This window comes from Gobio gobio, assembly GCF_949357685.1.
Source record: "Gobio gobio genome assembly, chromosome: 12".
Classification (NCBI taxonomy): domain Eukaryota; kingdom Metazoa; phylum Chordata; class Actinopteri; order Cypriniformes; family Gobionidae; genus Gobio; species Gobio gobio.
In genome coordinates this window covers 8,023,100-8,045,345 of record NC_137105.1, presented here as the reverse complement: position 1 = coordinate 8,045,345, position 22,246 = coordinate 8,023,100, and the positions used below count along the sequence as shown (strand labels likewise).

General features: G+C 41.4%; 1 protein-coding gene across 1 annotated transcript; it reads right to left on the bottom strand.

Moving 5' to 3' along the window:
* Window positions 1–1,527: 1,527 nt before the first annotated feature.
* LOC307135648 (chemerin-like receptor 1) lies at window positions 1,528–2,589 on the bottom strand (the record flags this gene model as incomplete). Its single annotated transcript, XM_079832221.1, has 1 exon — window positions 1,528–2,589. The coding sequence occupies one exon, from the start codon at window positions 2,587–2,589 to the stop codon at window positions 1,528–1,530; it is 1,062 nt and encodes a 353-aa protein (XP_079688347.1).
* Window positions 2,590–22,246: the final 19,657 nt, after the last annotated feature.

Here is a 22,246-nt window from a genome sequence, read left to right as displayed (position 1 = left end):
AGCATCCCTCCACCACCCCTTCGCCACATTTTGCTCTTTTTTAGTTCTAACCATTTACATACACAGGGGTACTCTGGGTTCGGGCCAAGTCCGAGCTTGAACGTTTTTTAACAATGTATTACACTTCTGATGTCATTTCTAGTGAGAAATTACTAATGTAGTAATTAAATATGTGTTCCCACATGGAAAGAACCTATATGAGGATATATGCGCATAAATTAAACCTATATGCAGTTTATATGCACATATATGCGGCATATACAGCATATATGCACATATATGATCATATAGATGCTGCATACATGCGTATAAGTATATGCCACATATAGGCAAAATTGAGTTGCATATACAGGCCATATAGGTCTCCTGTATTGCTTCTTTATATCCACATATAAGCCCTATACATTCAAGATATGTCTCCTTTATAGCTCATGGCAGGATCTGGTCATTTTGTAGCTCATATCTCACTTTGGCAACTGTCATACATGATGCCTAGCTCATATTATCTAGTATCAATGCAATAACTGCAAGAACTTATGTATGTGCGAACACGTGAAATTGGTATCACATGTAATGGACATGTTATGGAATTTAACTATGGCAATTTGGTGAGAGGAGATGGAAAGCTATGATGTCTACACGTGATCCTGAAACATTTACAAGGTCGATTCTTTCTTGTATGAAGATAGTGGAAAAGAAGGATTTTTTTTAATTTAATCAATCAAGCCTTTTTTCCAATTTCAAGTCACTTTAGATTCACATTACAGCTCATACACATCCACACATTCACCGTTACATCCACCAAATGCAATGCAAAATACAATGTTTTCTGTATTGCAGTTTCTAGATGAATATGGCTGAAAGGTCATTACAGTCTAAATGTAGCAAAAAAAAAGTACATAGGTGAACATATAGGTGCTTATATACGTGCATATATGTACCTATATAGGAAATATAGGAAAACGGCCAATTTTATATATGTCACATATATTAAAAACCTATATCAAAACCTATATTAAAACATATATGTTCATATAGATTATTTCCATGTGGGTTTAGTTCTCACCAAAGCTCTCTATATTTTGCTGTAGATCATTAAACTGTTACACTGCCTTAAGGCCTGTACACACCGGGACGAATATCGCACGCGCTTATCGCCAGCGTTTTTCGTGACGTTTTTCGGCGCGTCTTGAGTGTTCACACCCAAGCGATTTCCACTGGCGATGCGCCGAGTGAACGTGCACATTCAGTAGATGCGCTCCCGGTACACAAGGTGGTGCTGCGGCACTTACGCTTCTGACACTCGCTTGTTAGTAGAGACTGCAAGAACTAAATTGGGTGTGTCTGATAAGGGAGACATGCAAAATGTGCAGGGCTGGGGTGCCTCCAGGACAGGTTTGAAAACCACTGGCCTAAAGGTTTCTAGTAATCTTTATTAATTGGTTCAGGTGTGTTAAATTATGTTTGGAATGCCCCTGCATTAAATTGACAGCCCTAATGCAAAATAACTTACTTCCAGTTTATTCTTTAGATATGAGTAGATGCCCTTGCATCCACTGAGCTAAAGCGAGGCAGGTAGCGACTGATCGTTCGGCCATCTTCTCCAATAGCATTCTCGATCTTTGATAAGATGGAGCTCCTGAACTTTTTCCTGAAGTCATTGCCCATGAAGACGTACAAAACAGGGTTTAGGAAGCTGTTAGCAGCAGCAACAATGGTGCCAATGCTCAGTCCGATAGCAATGACCTCACTGCTGAATGTTTCGTTTAGTTCGATTAGCACAAATGTGTGGTACGGCAGCCAGCACAGGAAGAAGGTCAGAATGAGAGCCGTCATAACCTTAAACGGTTTGTTGGACTTTGCCTTTTGGGTGGCTCTCAGTCTGAGGATGATGACAGTATAACAAAAGATGATGAGGATGAACGGCATCACAAATCCAAAAACAAAGCGGCTCGTTGCAATGATTTTGTGGCTGTACTGGCTGGACTTGTAGTTGTTCATGCATCGGTTTGTGCCCAGGTGATTCTGGACATCACGGAATACAATAGATGGGATACTCAGAGCTGCAGAGATTATCCATGCGAGTACAATTAACACAGATGCTTTTCCAATAGTGCGGTGATTCTTTGTCCAGACAGGACACACGACGCCGATGCAGCGATCCATGCTGATGATGACGAGGAGGAAGATGCTGCTGAACATGTTGAGGAACATGACAAATGACGTGAACTTGCACATGAAGAGGCCGAAGATCCAGTCTGAGGTGACACTGTAGGCAATGTTAAAAGGCAAACAGGCACAGAATATGAAGTCAGATAGAGCCAGGCTCAGGTACCAGGTAGTATTGACTGACTTCTTCATGCCAAACCCTGCAATCCAGATAACCACCGCATTTCCTCCAAGGCCCAGCAAACAGATGATCACATTGATCACCAGCAACAACAGGCAAAGAACCTGAGTGAAACATGCGGTGTGGACTGTTGTGTGGAAAGGAACTTCATCGCAATTTATACTGGAGTTTTCAAAATCATTGGAGATTTCATAATCAATAGAGGAATCATAGTTAAATTGAAAATCTGCTGAATCCATTGTAATTTACGTTGATTCCCTGGAAAAAGACAACAAAAAGATCTTTTGTTAGTTAAATTGTTCTTCAGGTATTAGTATCAGTAATAACACAGTCAGCGTTCCCAGATTAATATTGCTCTTCAATGTCATTTCAACCTGAAAGTTCAATGTCATTTCATGAAAATTCATTTTGTGAACTTTTAAAATATAAACTAGATTAGCAACAAAAGATTTGAGAGAACTAAACAAATTTTTCTAAACAAACTTTTTGAAAGGCTTGTAATACATTTTTTAATTCAATATTATATAATATACATACGCTGGCATGTTTGAATTCATGTAATAGACCTATTTTAAGTGGTGCTTGCGTAGCAAGGCATCACTATTGTTCTCCACCATACTTATTATTATTCTTTATTCTGGACACTTTTTCGGCGCACTTCTCCTCCCACATTTTTTTCACAGACCCATGAATGAGGCGACATATCGACCGGCTTATACGGGAATGGTGTGCTCTATCTTTTCTAAGGGATCGGGGGTGCGATGTTCGCCCCAGGGGCGAAAAAGTAGCCCATTGATTTAACATTGCGACAAACTTTAACGAGTCATAGCTCCGAGCGAGATTTCGTAGAAACTCATGATTTACCACATTTGAAGAGGCTGACAGGCCCTGTAAGAAGACACATCGCAATGGGGTGTGAGTTGTACCTCTGGGGTGCAGGAGCTGCCCAAAATCTGACCCCAGTCATTTTCAATGGGGAGGGATGTCCCATTAAACTCATGTGTTTCTCTTACTATGAGAACTTGCATAGGGATTTTGAATAGACCATAGCTCTGGCTCACAGTGTCTCAGAGACAAGGGGGTGGGCTCAATTTATTCAGACAGCCAATCACTATCTCAGGATCACTGTGAACCTATCAAGCCACGCCCTAGCAACCATTTACAGCTCCCTAGCAACTGATTCCATTAAAAACATCAAAGGAATATCTTTGAATTGCCACTGTGTATGAAATGTGCTATACAAATAAACTTGCCTTGCCTTGCCTTTGGATAGAAGTGTCATAGAAACACGACGGTGGGTTCGTTTGACTCGGGGCATCGACAGCCAATCACAAATCACCTTCAACACTTCCTAGCCACGCCCTAGCAACCCAAATCCACAGAGGGATATCTTCACATCTGAATGTCATAGAGGAATGGAGGTTGGTTTATATCATTCATACTGACAAGCAGCCTTTGGAGTATCATCATTGGATGCTGCCAAGCCACTCCATAGCAACCAAACAGAGTACCCTAGCAACCGTTTACCCAAACCTATATCTCTGTATCAGAACATCATAGAGACTTGGCGGTTGGGTCTTTTGGCTAATGCTAGCAAACTGGACTTTCAACATGCTACACATGCTAGCAGTGAAAAGCTACATCAAGCTACATCAAGCTAACATCATGCTAATTGTGTTAATTGTGTAAGCATAATGCTAGCAACATGCTAATCGTGTTAGCATTGTCATGCTAATCATGTTACAATCATGCTAACATCATGCTAATCGTGTTAACATAATGCTAACAACATGCTAATCATGTTAGCATCATGTTAGTAACATACTAATTGTGTTAGCATTAAGCTAGCAACATGCTAATTGTGTTATCATCGGCTGGTGAAAATTTGTGCGAATTGAGTCCCCATAGACTTAACATAGAGAAGAGGTTTATGTGATCATATCTCCGCATCAGAACATCACAGAGACTTGGGGCTGGTCTCATTTTAATCGGCCTATCAAGCAGCTAATAAGTAGTAACATTCAAACTTCATAGCCACACCCTAGCAACCAGTTACAGCACCCTAGCAACCAAATATCAACATTAACAAGCCATATCTCAGCACCAGAGCATTGTACAAATACAGAGTTGGGCTCTTTTGACTCAGACTGACCAATAGTATTTAAATATCAAACCATAAACTGTATAGCCACACCCTAGCAACCATCTACAGTACCCTAGCAACCGTACAAACATATGAATAAGCCATATCTCAGCTCCAGAACATCGTACAGTCATGAGGTTAGGCTCTTTTGACTCAGACTGGTCAATAGTCTTTAAAGGGGTGGTAAAACACATTGTTTTGAAGGCTTGATTGTGTTTGTGGGGTGCACTGTAACATGTGTTCATGCTTCGTTTAAAAAAAAAAAAATCATTATTTTTCATATATTTGACCTTTATTCTACACTGCTCTGTCCCTCCTTGTAAAACGGTCTGATGCTTTCCGGGTTGTATGAAGCCAGTCCCTCAAAAATACGCTATGGGCTCAGATTGGTTAGCTGGCCCAGTGTGTTGTGATTCGCTAACCGCAGTGTACGTTTGTCGGAAACGTCACGCCCCTTACCTTTACCGGTAGACTGTGCTTTGGTCAGTATTAGAAACGATGGCGTCAATAAAACCACACCAATCTGAGCCCGAATCAGACCCAGAACATTTTAGTGAAGATGATCGAGCAGAACCTGTTCAGTCCTCAAGAGTAAAGACTGCGGATCTATAGTGATCGCTACTGAATGGCACTGTTACTTTTGTATTTTTAGAACGATTATAGCCAAATATCTGTCGCAAGAACTATTAACCCAAAACACTAAACACTGGCTTTACTAGTAAGTTAGCCAAATCACACACAGAACCATGTTTAGCATGCCTGTAGATAAATAATACATAAAAGCTCTAATCAAAGAATCATTTACACTAATGCCAAGTTCGCTGTTGAGATTTTAACGTTAGTGTTTGTAACGATAGGTGTTCGTCAGATAACGTTAAGTATGAATAAGCATTTAACAGACTGGTTTGCAGAACAGTGTTGTCATCTGTTTACTTCCTTGCTACAACCTATTACAGGAAAACACATCGATGAAAAATAAATCAGACTTACAGGTTGTGGCCCGTAAACAGCTTCTGTTTGTAAATCCAGCTTTCAGGTCAAGCCGTTGTGCATATCCTGTATTGAACTCGTGAACATTGTGGAAGTTTTCCTCCGTGAAATGTGCTGCGGGAGCCCCGCACGTGTCCTGCATTCACACACTGGCCGCGTTTGTCTCACGCAGCTGACGTTGTGCAAATCCGGTGTTGAACTCGCGAACATTGTGAAAGTTTCCCTCCGTGAGATGTGCTGCGGGAGCCCCGCACGCGCCTGTTCCCTTCTGTCTCATACACACGTGCATATAACATGCTGTATGTTAAACGCTCTGCAACGCACCCCTGTCCCTATGAAGGCTGAACAAAGCAAGTACCCCAGACCTGCAATCCGGATGAATATAACAGCGTTTCCTCGGCATCGCAGCAACAACACTCCAGCCTAACTATACCACAACAGCGCCGCGATACAAAATGGCGCCCCCGCCCCCCCTATTTAATATTCTCGGAGGAGGGGTTTATGTAAATATTGAGCCTGGTGATGTCACCAACCCTGGAGGAATGTGTGTAGTCGCCTACTGGCCGTTTGCTGTAGTTCTTAGAAACTGATTTCTTTAAAAGCAAATATCTCCCTTTGCTTTAAACTTTGAACGTTGTAACTTTGCAGATGTTGTTTATGCTAAAGCAGCAACATTACACGCTAGCTAAAATTAGAATAGTGAAATCGTGGTTTACCACCCCTTTAAATATCAAACCATTAACTGTATAGCCACACCCTAGCAACCATTTACAGTACCCTAGCAACCGTACAAACACATGAATAAGCCATATCTCAGCCCCAGAACATCATACAGACAAGTTGCTTGGCTTTTTTGCATCCCAGTAGCATCCGGGTGGATTTTTTTTTTTGCCACGGCAAGCACCACTCACATTTTCTTCAGGAAATGTACATTCTAGTTTATATGTATTATTTATTTATGCTTTTTTGTGATTTCAGGTCACGTGGAAAGGCTGGAGAACTACAGCAGATCGTTGCAATGCAGGTGAGGAATGAGTACACTGTTCTTCTCATTCAACAAATTCTTTGTTTACATCTTTTCATGCAGCTGTTTTGTACAGTATTTTTTGTTGTAATTGTAACTAGAATCATTCAGAAACATGGCTTTTCCTATCACTGCTATCCTGACACATCTCTCTACCCTTCATTCCTGCTGGATGATCAACCTGTAGCTGCTCGCATCTCAGCCTGCTTGATGGAAATTTACGACCTTAACCTGGATGACCTTTACCTTCAACTCAACCTTGCCAAGACGGAAGTGCTCGTGGTTTCAGCCAGCCCATCCTTTGTGTTATAATTGTTCAGTTAAACTTCACAGACCACATTGCTAGAACTGCCCGATCTTGTAGATTTGCCTTGTACAGCATTGGGATGATCAGGCCATTCCTATCGGAACATGCTACACAACTTGTCATCCAAGCTATTGTTCCAGCCACTGGCATCAAAGTCAAGGCACTGATGTTTACTTACAGAACAACAACTGGCTCTGCACTCACGGCTTCAGATTTATACGCCCTCCAGAAGCTTGCGTTATGAAGGTGAATAGCGCATAGAGACAGAGCATATTTAGGCCACGCCCACACAGAGGGGGGGGGGGGGGCAATCCAACGCTCTCCATTGACTTTGCATTGCGTGAGGCTGCCTCACTGTCATTTCGGACTTATAACAAAAAACTGAACAGTGTCTAAAAGCTCATATGTGACAAGGTGTACAGCAAATGTTGGAAAATTTCACAAAGTCTATTTCATGTTATAATGATTAATGTTTGCATTACTGTGCTTTTAATGGAAGAATATGAAGGATGAGTTTAAGTGCATGTATTTAATGGTAACAGAAGGATGAAGGTTTTAGGCACTTAGAGGTAAAGGAACCATCAGATAAGAAGGTCCCTAATGTATGCCACTTGTATGTATGCATGGAAACCACCTGAAATGTGTGTATCTATATGGAAACAATGGAATGTTAAGTAAAAGGATGATTTTTAAAAAAATGGAAAGCATGGGATTTTCCACCATTAGAAACATAATGAATGACTTAATTATAATGGTGGCGAAACCTAAGGTGGAGCCAAAAGCTAGAGATAAGCTTAAAAGTGCTCATTGGATCCATAGCGATAAGAAAAAAGTACATAAAGTGATGTTTTACCCTAAAAGCTTCAGATGATCAGCTGGCATCTCACTTTGTTGTTCTGGCAATAAAGTTTAATCTTCTGAGACCTGGAACTTCGCTTCTGAGACTTATTTTCTTCTGAAATAATTGAATTGAGAGGACAATTGCGACCATCGATTTGCTTCTACATAAATTGGCGACCACGAAGGGACTTGGGAAAGGCGGAGTGGATCCTGTGGTGGGCGGATTGGCAGGAGGCCTCACAAAACAAAAGGCGCGCCACATAAATAAGGTAAGCAACTTTGCTTATATTTTGTTTTGTGTGGTCCCTGGCGAGCTGCTGCCTAGGGATTCTGCCTAAAAAAAGCCTTGCCAAACGAATAAATTGGGGTAAGATTAAACGTAATATTTTTGAGTAAAAGGTGTAATTTCTAGGTCTCAGAAAAAGCGCGCAGTTTTTTATAGTTAATCAGGCCCAGGGAGAGGCCAGGCCCAGGGAGAGGCCAAAGCGCAGGTGCGCTCGCGCAGGGAGACGCGATATATGCACAAGGGTTGCATAGGGGTCCAGGGAGAGACCAGCACAAGGAGTGCATTATTTGTGTGTGTGTGTAGCCTAGAAAGAGGCTGTATGAGAAAAGTGGCATAAAGAGTTTCTTTGAGAAATATGCTGAGAAAAACCATTAGATTAATACAGTAAAAAGGCCTTGTAAAAATTGTAAATTGAACTGTATAAAGCTAGAAAGAATAAGTTGTAAATGACTGAAAGTGTTTGCATACCGTGGAAAAGAGTTGTTCCAATTGCAATAGAAGAACAGGGACGGGGGAGAGCAGAAACAGTGTGGAATAAGAGGTATTTATTTGCTCCAGTGGGAGCGCAATATTGTTTGAGGCTTTTGGGAAGAGAAAAAGGGAAACAAATAGAGCAAATAATATTGACAGATCCAGCAATATTATCAGTGGTTGTTACCACAAGCAGAAAATCACCATTAAATAAAGGTCAAACAGTTGTGGTGGCTTTTAATGCCCCACACTGGAGGCCGTGTTTGAATAGAGAGACGGGAAAACTTAGCTTAAAAGTGACTAAATTACCATATGAACATTGGCAATATGCAACTGCCGCATACTATGTGAATTAAATATAAATGAATGATAAAAAGCAGGATATACAAAATAAAATAGGTCTTGTGAGAATTCAAGCTAAGACTAAAAATACTCCAAGAAAATTATTGTGTCGTCTGTTTGGACACTCTCCAGATTGCAAGCGGTGTGATCCAAACGGAGAAACACAACCTTTAATTGTGAAAAATAACCCTTTTCCCTCCCAAAAGTCATCAAAAGTGTAAAATAAATGTCTGAGCAGAGCGAATAGAAGTGTGATAAAAATAAAAGTGTTGTGACTCATGAAAGAGATGTATATGTGTGCGTCTGAATGAACAAGGGGGCCCCTGAAAAGTGTGTGTGTGAGAGTGTGTGCAGTGGATGAGCAGTTAATCATTGAGTAAAGTGCTTTTTTGAGTGCCGGCAGGCAGATAAGGCAAGATAAGGGAGAGAAGAGCTGTGTTGATTACAGAGAGCACAGAATTAAAAGCAAAAACCAAACTACTGTATTCAAGAGATGACTAGAATGCCAGAATGGATGATTAGGAGTGAATGGGAAGATCATTTGTTTAGAAGAAGAGGAAGAGATTCAATAGATTGGGCTAACTTTGAAAAGGCATTAGTGGAGTCGAAGGGAATCAGAAATCACTTTTGGTTAGAGGAGGAATACGTAGACAAAGAAGGACAGGTGAGAGAACTAACAGAGGAGAAGAAAGAAGAGTTATTGCGGCAACTCACAAGAATTACAAATTTGAAAGAGATTGATGACGAATGGCCATGGATGGGCTGGCGATATGAGATCAGAAAATACATGACTTTGAAAAACTTGAAACCACATTTAGATCGGATCTGTTCCCCCAGAACCACCCTCTTGGAAACCTTACTGACATCAGTAGAAATAAAACTGGAACCAGTGCTAATCCCATATCTGAAGAAGAACCTGTGGCGCTTTCGACCCCAGCAGTGGGGAGGAGCGACCATACTACAGAACGCTTACATCATAGTGGCACTTGGGGTTAGGCCAGTGAAGTGGGAAAGTCAGACACTGTGTAGAGTAGGAAGGAGGGAGAGAGTTGAGCCTCTACCTACCACAAACTGGACACTTGAAAGATTGGCAGTGTCAATAGTGCTTGGAAACAACCCAGCGCACATACACCACCTGTGGGTGGAGATACGCAAGAGCAAAAGGGAAGCTGAGGAGCAGGAAGAGCAGCGAGAAAATGGAGACTAGAGAAGGGAAGAAAAAGAAAAGGAGGAGGGGAAAAAAGGGAAGGCAAATTCTAAATCTAGATGAACGAAAAGCTCTGGTTGAAGCCTTTGAACCATTGGATTTTATTAAATTTCCAAAAAGTGAATTGCATATTTCGATCACTGTGGCAGCTGGATTTGATACCCAATTAACCCCATGTCTTACCTATTCCTATTGGGCAGGAGGAGTCACTCTGAGAAGTCGAAGGGTGGACGAGTCTGAGCTCTGGAGTTTTGAACTGATCTGCCTGGGGAGGGACATTGTTTGGAAACGCAACAATCACAATTGGCTAGAATTGGAGGGCGTGGAAACGAAGTCATTGACTGAGGTACAAATAAAAGCAATTCTAAAATACATAAGAAGTCCCAAAGCTAAGAAACTGCTGTGGAACTAAGGCTAAAGTTAAAACAAATGAATAAAAGAACCAATTAAGAGAATAAAGAAAAATTATTAAAGACCAGTAAATAATAAACAAAAATCCTGAGACAATGGCTTCGGTGACACAAAGCGATAAAACCCCAGTAGAAAAGATAGCATCCCAATACCCAATGTGTGCTGACACCATTAAAAATCTTTCAAAGAAGTGGGAAAAAAGAACCAAAAAACTAAACACAAAGTGGCCAGCAGAGGGAACATTTGAATTGCCCCAAGTAAGGGATATGGAAGCATTGATAAAGAATCATAAAGCCCATGATAAAACTAAAAAGAGGGAGGAAAAACGGGGTAAGGAACAGGAAGTATTAAAATTATTCAAAGATTGGGCAGTAGGATTAATCAAAGGCAAGAGGGAGGAAGAAAGAGAGATAGTAAAGGAAGATAGGCCACCCCCATATGCACCAAAATATAAAATAGATGAAGCCAGACAGCTCCCACTAATGAAAGGGACAGTGGAGATTAGTGGGAACGTAACACTGGAAGATGAAGAAGAAAATGGGGCTGCAGCAGAGGAAGGAGACGACATATTAGACAATTATCTGAGACAGCAAACTGAGGATGTGGAGGGAGCCAGTCCATTATGTAGCCAAAAAGAGGAAAGCCCCACTAAAAAGAAACAATCCCAGCATGAAGAGACCTATATGAAAGATGACGAAGGGAACTTTGTTAAAGTTATGCAGCCATCCACAAAGACCAAGGGAAAGTGTGACATTCCAGCAGACATACACACTTATAATGAAAAAGAAAAGCAAGAACTCTATCCAAACAGGTTACTTCGAGATAGCCAACAGAGGGAGAGGAGACCATCATCTGAGAACTGGAACAAAGAGATATATGGACCACAAGACAGCGGAATCAACTCCTACCGGCACCAGGAGGAGGCTATGCAGAATATAACCAAGGGGTACTACTCCGACAGGATGATTCCAACCCCACCACAAAGTCATGAGGACAGGGTCAGAAGGGCGCATCAGCAGCAAAGATTAATAAGAAGCGGCTTGAAAGGAATGTCACCTGAAGCAAAGGGAGACGTAAGAGACTTATGGAACAGATCAGAGCAGGCGACCCCAGAACAAGGCAAACAAGGAGGAGCGGAGTCAGACATCCGGGAAGAAGAAGTGGAACGAGAGGTGATGAGACTAAGAGAACAACATCACCAAAGTCAGCTTGAAAGAAACCTGTTTCCAGATCCACCTGCAAGAAATTATAAGCATGTATCGGGAACTCTCTACATGGAAGATATACACCCGCAACAGAACTACTGGACGAGGAGTGGGGGAGGTCGCCTAAGAAAAAGGCCATCCAGCTACACTGAGGGAGAATACGACAAGAAAAAAGAAGGGAAACAGTTCCCTATCCTGATTAAGGGAAGAGAAGGAGAGTATGTACCATGGGCGGGGCAGGATCTTGATGGGCTGGTGAGCCGGCTACCAGACATACATGAGGGAGCAGGAAAATGGATAAAACAGTTGGAAGAGGAAACGATGGGAAAGATATTGGCCATTGGAGATATCAAGGCCTTACTGGCAAAAAGCGTGGGAGGCGCCAGAACTAATGAAATCCTGCAAGAAGCAGCCCTAGGAGCAGCAGTGGACAACCCAAGGATGGATGGAGTTCCACTAGACCAAGTTCGGGGTAGAATGTGGAGAACCTTGAGAGACCTGTATCCCACACACATGGACCCAAAGATGCTAAGGGGAGAACCACTAGGGGATACTGAAAACCCTGCCACGTACGTCCAGCGACAAGTAAGAAGATGGAAGCAAGAGCTGGAAAGGGACCCAGAAAGAGACCCAGTGATAACCGCATTATTCAGACATTCCATAATGGAGGCGATGCCGGCAGTGGTGAAGACAAAGCTGGAAGACGTGGTGGGGCTTACATCTAAAACTACAAAAGAGTTCTGTGATCATGTGGCTCATGCAGTGGAACAATACAGGAAAGGTGAACAAAAGATGAAGAATCAAGAAAGAGAGCTGCAAAGAAGATTGACTCAACTACAACTGGAGGAGCTCACAAACAAGAAAAAGAAGGTGCAGGCTGTAGTAAAAGACAACAATGAGCCACCAACGGTGATGGCTCCTGTGAATGCAGGACCAGTGACACAGGCTGCAACAACCAACATAATAGCTCAACAACAGGCATCGGTGCCAGCCACATTGATCACACCAGTCCAGAATACAACAATGGCACCACCCACAATGACTCCAATGATGGCCAACCAGATGACAACGCCCTTCCAAAACACACTGATGACATCAACTCCGATGTATCCAATAACGACTAATCAAGTGATGACAGCACCACAGAATACAGCGATGGCACCCATACCAGCACCTCAAGGAACAATGCCAGCCAATGGGCAACAACCAAATGCGCCCATAGTCATTTATATGCAAGAACAAAGAGGAAACAGGGGAGATCCAAGACAACAGAGAGGAAGAGGAAGACAGCAAAGACCAATGGACCGCACAATGATCTGCTGGGGATGCAATCAACATGGACACACAAGAAGGAACTGCCCCGTCAACCCATGGCAAGATATGCAACAAACAGGCCCAACACAACAACCATGGCAACAAAACCCACAACCACAAGGACCAGTCAACCCATGGCGAGGCCCAGATGTGGGGTACTAGGGGTGCCCAGAGAATCCTACGGGGAGGAGTCAGCTTCCAGTGATAACCAACGATGCTGACCAAGAGCCAATGATGCAAGTAAAAATAGAAGACAAATTAACACCCATGATGGTCGACACAGGGGCAACGTATAGCTGTATAAGCCCAGAATATGCATCTCACCTCCCCAGGTCTGGAAAATATGTCAAGACAGTAGGATTCTCGGGACAAACACAGTTGATACCAATGACAACCCCTGTGAGCATAAAAGTAAAAAACACAGAAATAAAACTTCCAATTCTGATATCAGAACAGACACCAGTTAATTTGCTGGGAAGAGACGCAATATGTAAATTGAAATTGCAGATTTGGTGCTCCCCGGATGGAATATATGTGGAAGAGCGGGCAATAAAACAAATGACTGTGACATTGGACGACAAATTTGAAGAACCTCAAGCTAATGTGTTCTGGATAGGAAATCTGGACAAAGACGTAGAAAGGACTCTGGAAAGATGGGGAAGGTACATAAGAGAACAACTGGAAGACCTGGAAAAGCCAGAGACTGAGTATCATTGCACCATGATATATGACCCTTTGAGAGACTCTGAGACTGAAAAAGAATGGCTGGAACAGACGGGAGGTCAGAAAATCTCGTTGACTTCAGAATATCTAGTGATAGGACCAGAAGGTGCAGCACTCCAGATAGAAGAGTGCGAATTTACCAAAAGATGGTTTAGAGTAGAAAAATCAACCCCACATGTCACGCTATATGTAAGAAAGGGAGGCCAAGCCAGAGATTTAGGACCCATGATGAAGAAAGCCAAAAAGAAACACTGGATTAATACAGAAAATCCTTTTATTTTTCAGACACCAGATGCAAGCCACTTGAAAATTGTAGATCCCTTAGACATGCTAGGGAACCCAAAGATGGTAATAGAAACAGTAAGGAAGGCATCACCTAACAAAATAATAGATTCCAAATTGAGGGAATTAATTAGCGAAATGGAGCAAAAAGTGCCAGAAGAATTATGGTCACAACATGACACAGATGTAGGTTTAGTAAAATCTGCAAGCCCAGTGAGAATAAGAGTTAAGCCAGGAGCTATATTGCCCAGGAAAAACCAATACCCCTTAAGGCCAGGAGCAGTAGAAGGAATCAGAAAGACAATAGAAGGGCTGATAGAAGCAGGAGTGTTGATTGAAACAAAAGGCCATTGCAATACACCCATTTTACCAGTAGAAAAAGCTAACAAAAACAAATGGAGGCTAGTGCATGACTTAAGGGCAGTAAATGAGGTAGTAGAAGACTGGCCAGCAGAAGTACCCAACCCCCATACATTATTGACAAATGTTCCACCTGCTGCTAACTATTTTACGGTGATTGATCTTTGCAGTGCTTTTTTCAGCATCCCATTGGCGGAAGAAAGCAGGCATCTTTTTTCCTTCACTTATCAAGGTAAACAGCTGACATATACTAGAATGCCACAAGGCTTCAAGCACTCACCACATGTATTTAACCAAGTGTTAAAACTGGACTTAGAAGAGTTAAGACTGGATAGCACACTGATACAATATGTGGATGATTTGTTGATTTGCTCTGCAACCCTGGAACAGTGTCATCAAGATTCAATTAAAGTACTTACTAAGTTGGCAGAAGGAGGTCATAAAGCCTCCAAAGAAAAATTGCAGTATTGCCTCCCACAGGTAGAATACCTGGGAAGGATTATTGCACACAAAACCAAGTCAATTTCACCAAGCCAACTCGAGGGTATAAGCAAGGCACCACAACCCTTAACAGTGGGCCAGATGATGACCTTTTTAGGAATGACAGGGTTCAGTGCTGATTGGATAGAGGACTATGCTGTAAAAGTGGCTCCTCTAAGAGCATTGATGAAGCAAGCAGGGCAACAAAACCTCAGAGAAAGGCTCACTTGGAGCACTGAGGCCCTAATAGCATTTGAAACAATGAAAAAAGAGCTCCAAACTGCACCTGCATTAGCCTTTCCAAATTATGAGAAACCATTCCAATTGTATGTAGCAAACAGAAAAGATGGGTTTGCATCAGCCATTCTAATGCAGGAGACATGCAGTGGGAGGAGAAAACAACCAATTGCTTACTATAGCACAAGATTGGATAATGTGGCACAGGGCTATCCTCCTTGTTACCAACAGGGGGTGGCAGCTGTGTATTTTGCTTATGAAAAAGCATCTGCTGTGACAATGGGCTATCCAGTTACCATTTATACTCACCATAAGATAACTGAGCTACTAGACAAAGGACGGTTTGTTTTAACTCAAGCAAGATGTCTAACCTATTCTGCTTTACTAACTTACCCTGACATTACTGTAAAGAGATGTACAACAGTAAATCCAGCAGATTATGTTCCCCTGGAAGATGAAGGGACACCCCATGAGTGTGTCACAGACTCTCTGGCGTTTACTCGCCTGAGACCAGATCTAGAATCAATTCCAATCATTGATGCTGAAATTAATTATTTTGTAGATGGGTCTTGCTTCAGAGACCACATGGGGAACCATGCAGGTTTTGCTGTTGTAAAGAAAGAAGGCGACTCCTTTACACCAGTTTTGGTGCAGCATTGTGAACAGCCCTGTTCGGCACAATTGGCAGAGTTAAAAGCCTTGACTGAAGCATGCTTGCTGGCAAAGAATCAAACTGCTAACATATACACTGACTCGGCTTATGCTCATGGAGTATGCCATTTATTTGGAGCAGTGTGGAAACAAAGGGGATTTAAGAAAAGTGATGGAACTCCAATTCAACATGGAGACCAAATTATAAAATTGATTTCAGCAATGATGTACCCTGACAAACTGGCTGTCATTAAATGCCAAGCCCACAAGAAGGGCAATGACTTTATTATAAAAGGAAACAATGCAGCTGATCTGCATGCCAAGCAAGCATCAGGATGTCAAGTTGCTGTGATGGCTCCCACATTCATAATTCAACCGCTCCCTACAATAGATAGCATAAAGGAAATACAGAATCGAGCATCACCTCAGGAGAAGGCTATATGGCAACAAAGGGGGGTCACAAGAGATGTAAATGAAATTTATCGATCGCACGAAGGGTTTATGATAGCTCCAAGTGAGTTGTTGACAATCCTTATACCAGATGCCCATGGATTTGATCATTGTTCCAGAGCAGAAATTATTAGGAAAATTAAGAGACAAGGGTTCTGGTCCCCATACATCCAACAGAGAGTAGATCATTACTTAATGGGATGTGACAACTGTGCGAAAAATAACGTTAGGAAAGGAACAGCAACACCCATAGGCGCAATACCGGTTCCAGAAGGACCTTTCAAACATTTAGTGATGGACTATGTGGACATGATCAAAGCAGTAAGAGGGAAGCGTTACATGCTAGTGATAATCGATCGATTTAGCAGATGGGTAGAAGCAGAACCTTCCAGAGATCAGGGAGCTCAGACAGTCATCAAGTTTTTGACCAGAGAAGTGATTCCCAGATTTGGAATACCATCTCAAATTAGCTCAGACAATGGCTCAGCCTTCATCCAGAGAACAGTAAAGACAGTAATACAACAGTTGAGGATGAAGCAAAGACTAGGATGTGTCTATAGGCCACAGTCACAGGGTATTGTTGAACGGGTGAACGGGACGCTAAAAACCAAGATACACAAAATTTGCGTCGACACCAAACTTAACTGGGTAGATGCGCTACCCCTTGCGCTAATGAGTTATCGCATGCAGACGAACAGAATGACTAATCTGACTCCTCATGAGATGTTGACAGGGAGACCAATGCCCGCCCCTCATTTAAGAGGACCATACGAGGGACCGCCCTTAGAACAGCTCCAGAATGAACTGAAAGCCTATATGAAACAACTAACGGCTATACACAGGGCTATTTATGAACAGGAACAGAACAGGGGACCCAGGGAACAAGAAGAAGGACCATGTCCTGTGGTTCCTGGAGATCAGGTCTATATAAGGGTATTTAGGAGAAGATGGAATGAGCCAAGACGTGAAGGACCTTATACAGTAGTAAGAGCAACCCCAACCGCGGTACAGGTAGAAGGTAGTACTCAGTGGTATCATTTGAATCACTGTACTAGGGTGCCAAGATTGAACCAGGAGGGTCAAGAAGTGGACTCAGAAAGTGATGAGGAGGAGGAGGTACAAGAAGCCCAAAGAGGACAAGTGGACGCAGTGGCTGCAGGGGAAGGTAATAATGCTGCTGAACCTCATTCTAGGGTTGCTGAAAGAACTGAACCACGAGATGAAATGCCGATACATGACGGGTCAGCTCCGCCAATGGACACGGAACAGGAAGGTGAGAGAGACCCTGTCATTGATCATAGTGTTGATACACATGCTACAGTGCCTCCCCCAGACCCAGGGCCTTCAGGAGAATCACACCCAGAGGCAGGACCCTCAGCAGATGGAGAACCCCCTGCAGAACCAGAGCCATCCACAAGTGGGACACAACGACATGAAGATCTACAAACAATCAATCCCCAAGACATTGATTTCTCAGACACAAGTTACCCAACTGCCGGCTTCGAAGAACTGTTCGGAGACATTGACTTTCCGCCAGAATGGGGTGAATCATCTTAATGTAACTAGCCACAAGCAAGGTACTGTCACACACAACTACACCAGACAGAGGAGATCATGGGAATGGATTAGGAACAATAACGGTAGTAATGATGAGGTAGATGATGATTTTGATCTAGAGATAAGGAAAGAAAAATTATGGGACATGGCTTATCACAATGGGTGGTATAAGTGGGCAGAATATACAACAAAACAGATAAAACCAAATGACTGTATGCTATGTGCACCTTCCCCGTTACAGAGACCAATAGTAGTGCCCAACCAGTATGATAATAGACACTGTGGTAGATTTAATGCAGATTACTGTTCCATGACCAAGAGTCAGAGACCATATTGTCCATCAGATTGCTTAACAATGCTAGGAAATCCTTACTACAGGAAGTTCTATTACCAGATAGGGTGGGGTGACATATGTAGAAAATTAGATGTAAGAATAGATCCAGAAAGAAGAGAAATTCCACAGGACTTTGTGTTAGACCCAACACTAGAATATGAGTGCTACAACAAAACTCAAGGCAATACAAGTTTAGGAAAATTTAGGGGAAATTGTGCTGTGATTTGGCACCTGGACAGGGAAAGGTATAATGAGGATGATCCTAAAATTCACAAGTCAACTAGTAATGTGTATGCAACGGCAACAATAAATACTGAAATGGAGGTAATTGAGGAGTACCAGGACTGTGAGAACACCACCATACATTTCCCTCTGATAGAACCAATGGAAACTCAGAGTGAAATAATAGCTGATTACTTCTGGCTATGTGGAGGGAAAAGATTACGATCCACTCTACAGAGTGGATGGAGGGGTTTGTGTGCCAGAGTACAATTGACCCAGGAGGTAGGAATAATAGACTGGAATCCAGAAGGAAATAAGAAATCTGACGATATTCGCAAACCATTAGTATAACATATAAGAAGAAAGAGGGCATACTCATCAGATCCTAACATAAAAATAGACGCAATAGGTCAACCGAGAGGAATACCACATGAGTTTAAGGCAAGAGATGAAATAGCATCTGGATTTGAGTCAATATTTGTCTGGATAACCCCTAACAAGAATGCAGAATGGATAAACTACATCTACTATAATCAGCAGAGGTTTATCAATTACACTGATACAGCATTAGATGCATTAGGAGGTCAATTGAAAGCTACAAGTAAAATGACATGGCAAAATAGACAGGCATTGAACTGGTTGACAGCAGAAAAAGGAGGGGTATGTGTGATGTTTGGAGCTGACTGTTGTACTTTTATTCCCAATAACACAGCCCCCAATGGATCTTTTACTAGGGCCATGAAGAAATTAAAGGCCCTCAGACAAGAGGTTACAGAAAATGCAGGTAGCCAAAAAGGCGTTGGGCAGTGGTTCGACTCACTGATGGGAACTTGGAAAGAGTGGTTGATGAAGGTGGGAGTAATTGTAGCAATAGCAGTTGGAATTTTTGCATTAGTGTTTTGTTGTGTTATGCCTCTCCTTAGAACGATGATGTCCAATGCTGCAACCAAACAGATGGTCAATATATCGGTACAAAGACAAGAAACCAGCCCAGATGTATATCCCATAGGGCCGGGAATAGATGAGCTGGATGACTTCCTGTGAAGGGCCCATCATGAAGTAAGGAAAGGGGAGCCACCTTTTTATTTCTAATTTGTGTTAACATTTTAATACTGTGTTTTTGTAGAGATAGGGAGTTAGCCCCACTGTGTATCTTATTTTGGGGAAAATAGAAAGACCTGTAGAAAAAGACAGAGTAGGTAGTTAGACTAGGATACTGTTTTAAGGCCCCCTTTTCTAATATAATCTAGTCTTCGTATTATACTCACAGGTACACTAATATGGTACTCATTTGTTTTGTTTTATTTCATTATGTGAAGGAAGGGAATGTTTAAAGGAAACAGGGCTCTGTTTGTGAATGTGGCAAGAAGCCAAAATTTAAGGGAACGTTAAGAAAGATTGCTTTTTCTTATGAGCATATAATCCAAAAATATTAGTAAAGCTGTGATTGATAAAGAAATGTGAAGTCTTATACAAAGCCAAAGAAGAAGAGGATCGACGAGCACAACAGTGCTTGGCAACTGGGCTGGACTCTACTGGTGGTTTAAAAACCCGCTGTCAGCCCCAACACCAAGTAGCACTCAAAGTAACACTGGGTACACTTGGCAACGATGGAGCAACCCAGATAGCGCTCCAGGCCACCGGGAGTGTCTGTGAGTTCCTCTGGCATCAGAAGACATATGTAGATTGCTGCTTAATGATACGAGTCACTGAAAATTAATCTGCTGAAGTAGTAGAACACTGATATGATAATCAAACTGTAGTAAATGTAATGCACTGAAAATTGATGTATGATGGTCATCCCCTATTGGATCTATTAGGAAAGGGAGGTGAGGTCTTTTACTCCTCTCTAGCCAAAAAGGGAGGAGATGTTTGGCCTTACACTCCAGTTAAGTCTTGTCCACATGAGGGGAGTTATTGGAAAAAGATGGGTGGCTGGATTCAGCCAGGTTATGGATAAAGGAAAGAACTGAACTTGTGGGGACAGGATTTAACCAGAGGGCATAGGTATGGGACTCACTCTAAGTCCCAAAGGGGGGATGTGTTGGAAAATTTCACAAAGTCTATTTCATGTTATAATGATTAATGTTTGCATTACTGTGCTTTTAATGGAAGAATATGAAGGATGAGTTTAAGTGCATGTATTTAATGGTAACAGAAGGATGAAGGTTTTAGGCACTTAGAGGTAAAGGAACCATCAGATAAGAAGGTCCCTAATGTATGCCACTTGTATGTATGCATGGAAACCACCTGAAATGTGTGTATCTATATGGAAACAATGGAATGTTAAGTAAAAGGATGATTTTTAAAAAAATGGAAAGCATGGGATTTTCCACCATTAGAAACATAATGAATGACTTAATTATAATGGTGGCGAAACCTAAGGTGGAGCCAAAAGCTAGAGATAAGCTTAAAAGTGCTCATTGGATCCATAGCGATAAGAAAAAAGTACATAAAGTGATGTTTTACCCTAAAAGCTTCAGATGATCAGCTGGCATCTCACTTTGTTGTTCTGGCAATAAAGTTTAATCTTCTGAGACCTGGAACTTCGCTTCTGAGACTTATTTTCTTCTGAAATAATTGAATTGAGAGGACAATTGCGACCATCGATTTGCTTCTACACAAACAAGCTAAAAAACACAGAAATAAGTTTTTATAAGCTGTCGACCCCAAAAAACGAGCTTCAGCAGGAAGAATGGGTAAATTTTGGGATCCTGACACTCAGTATGCCTCAATATGTCTATGTGTGCAGTAAACATTTTGTCACTGTTAAGTCAAATATCCAAATGTCCGTTTTATATATTATATTTACTGTCACTGATCACGTTCCCCTCTAGTCGCCGTAGTTCTCAGTGTAATATGACCCGTCGCGCTCTGTCTCAATGGGCTGATTCCACTTTTTTTGTCTCTTTTTTTCGCTCGTTTTTGGGTCAACAGCTTATAAAAAGTTCTGGGTTTTTGGTTCTGGGTTTTGTTTAGCTTGTTTGCTGTACACTTTGTCACATATCAGCTTTTATATATTGCTCAGTTTTTTGTTATAAGTCCGAAATGACAAGGAAGCTGCTTCACGCAATACAAAGTCAATGGAGACGGTTTGATTGTTTCTCCCCCCGGTGGGCGTGGTCTTCAGATTATGACGCGTGTCGCTCTGTCTCTATTGTGGTGCTATCCCAAAGAGGCACAAAATCACTTACACAGACCTTTACCTGGACTGTTCCATGCTGGTGGAATAACCTGACTAACTCCAACCATTTTCAGGAGACTGCTAAAGATGCATCTTTTTGTGAACACTTGACCCTTTAAAACTAGCTCTTTTCTGTTTAACAAAAAAAAAAAAAAAAAAAAAAAACTGCTAGACTACCTAGAAATTGTCACTGCATTTATTGCTGCTTCCATACTCTTAATTTGTAGGTTGCTTTGGATAAAATATAATTTATGTATAAAATAATAACTGCAATGTTACAGTATAAAGATATACAGATAAATATAAAGATAATTGTCTTTTAAAGTAGATATTTTTGCATATTCTAAATGATAAACTAAGCTTGTATTTCCTATAATTCAAGTAACTTGACATACAATGTGTTATGTACAATGACTAATACTGTAAATGTGGAGGTTCCTTTGATCAAATGTATTCTGTACTATATTTTGTAAATTTAACAGAAATTGTCTGTAAAGGTTGCTTTTTTATGTATAAGTAGGACTACTTAATTTAGAGGTTGAAATTGTGAGTGGTTCTGTAAAAATAAAGATTAATACTGTAAATATGCAAACATTTGTTTTTGAATTTATGTGCTTACTGCATTTTTATAAATATCTTAGTTATTGTACATAGAAAACCTATATTTTAAATGTAAATTACTGTAGATGGACAGAGCAGATTTATAAAATAACTCATAACTCATTTACTCCTTAAATTTGCAGATTAACTTGAAAATTTGTTGTTTTATGTGTAATTTGACATAATGTATCCGTCTTTCCATAGTTTAATGAATGATTATTAACAGTAATATACTGTAATTTTGACTGTAAAATATTCTCTTATTTTGTATTCTCG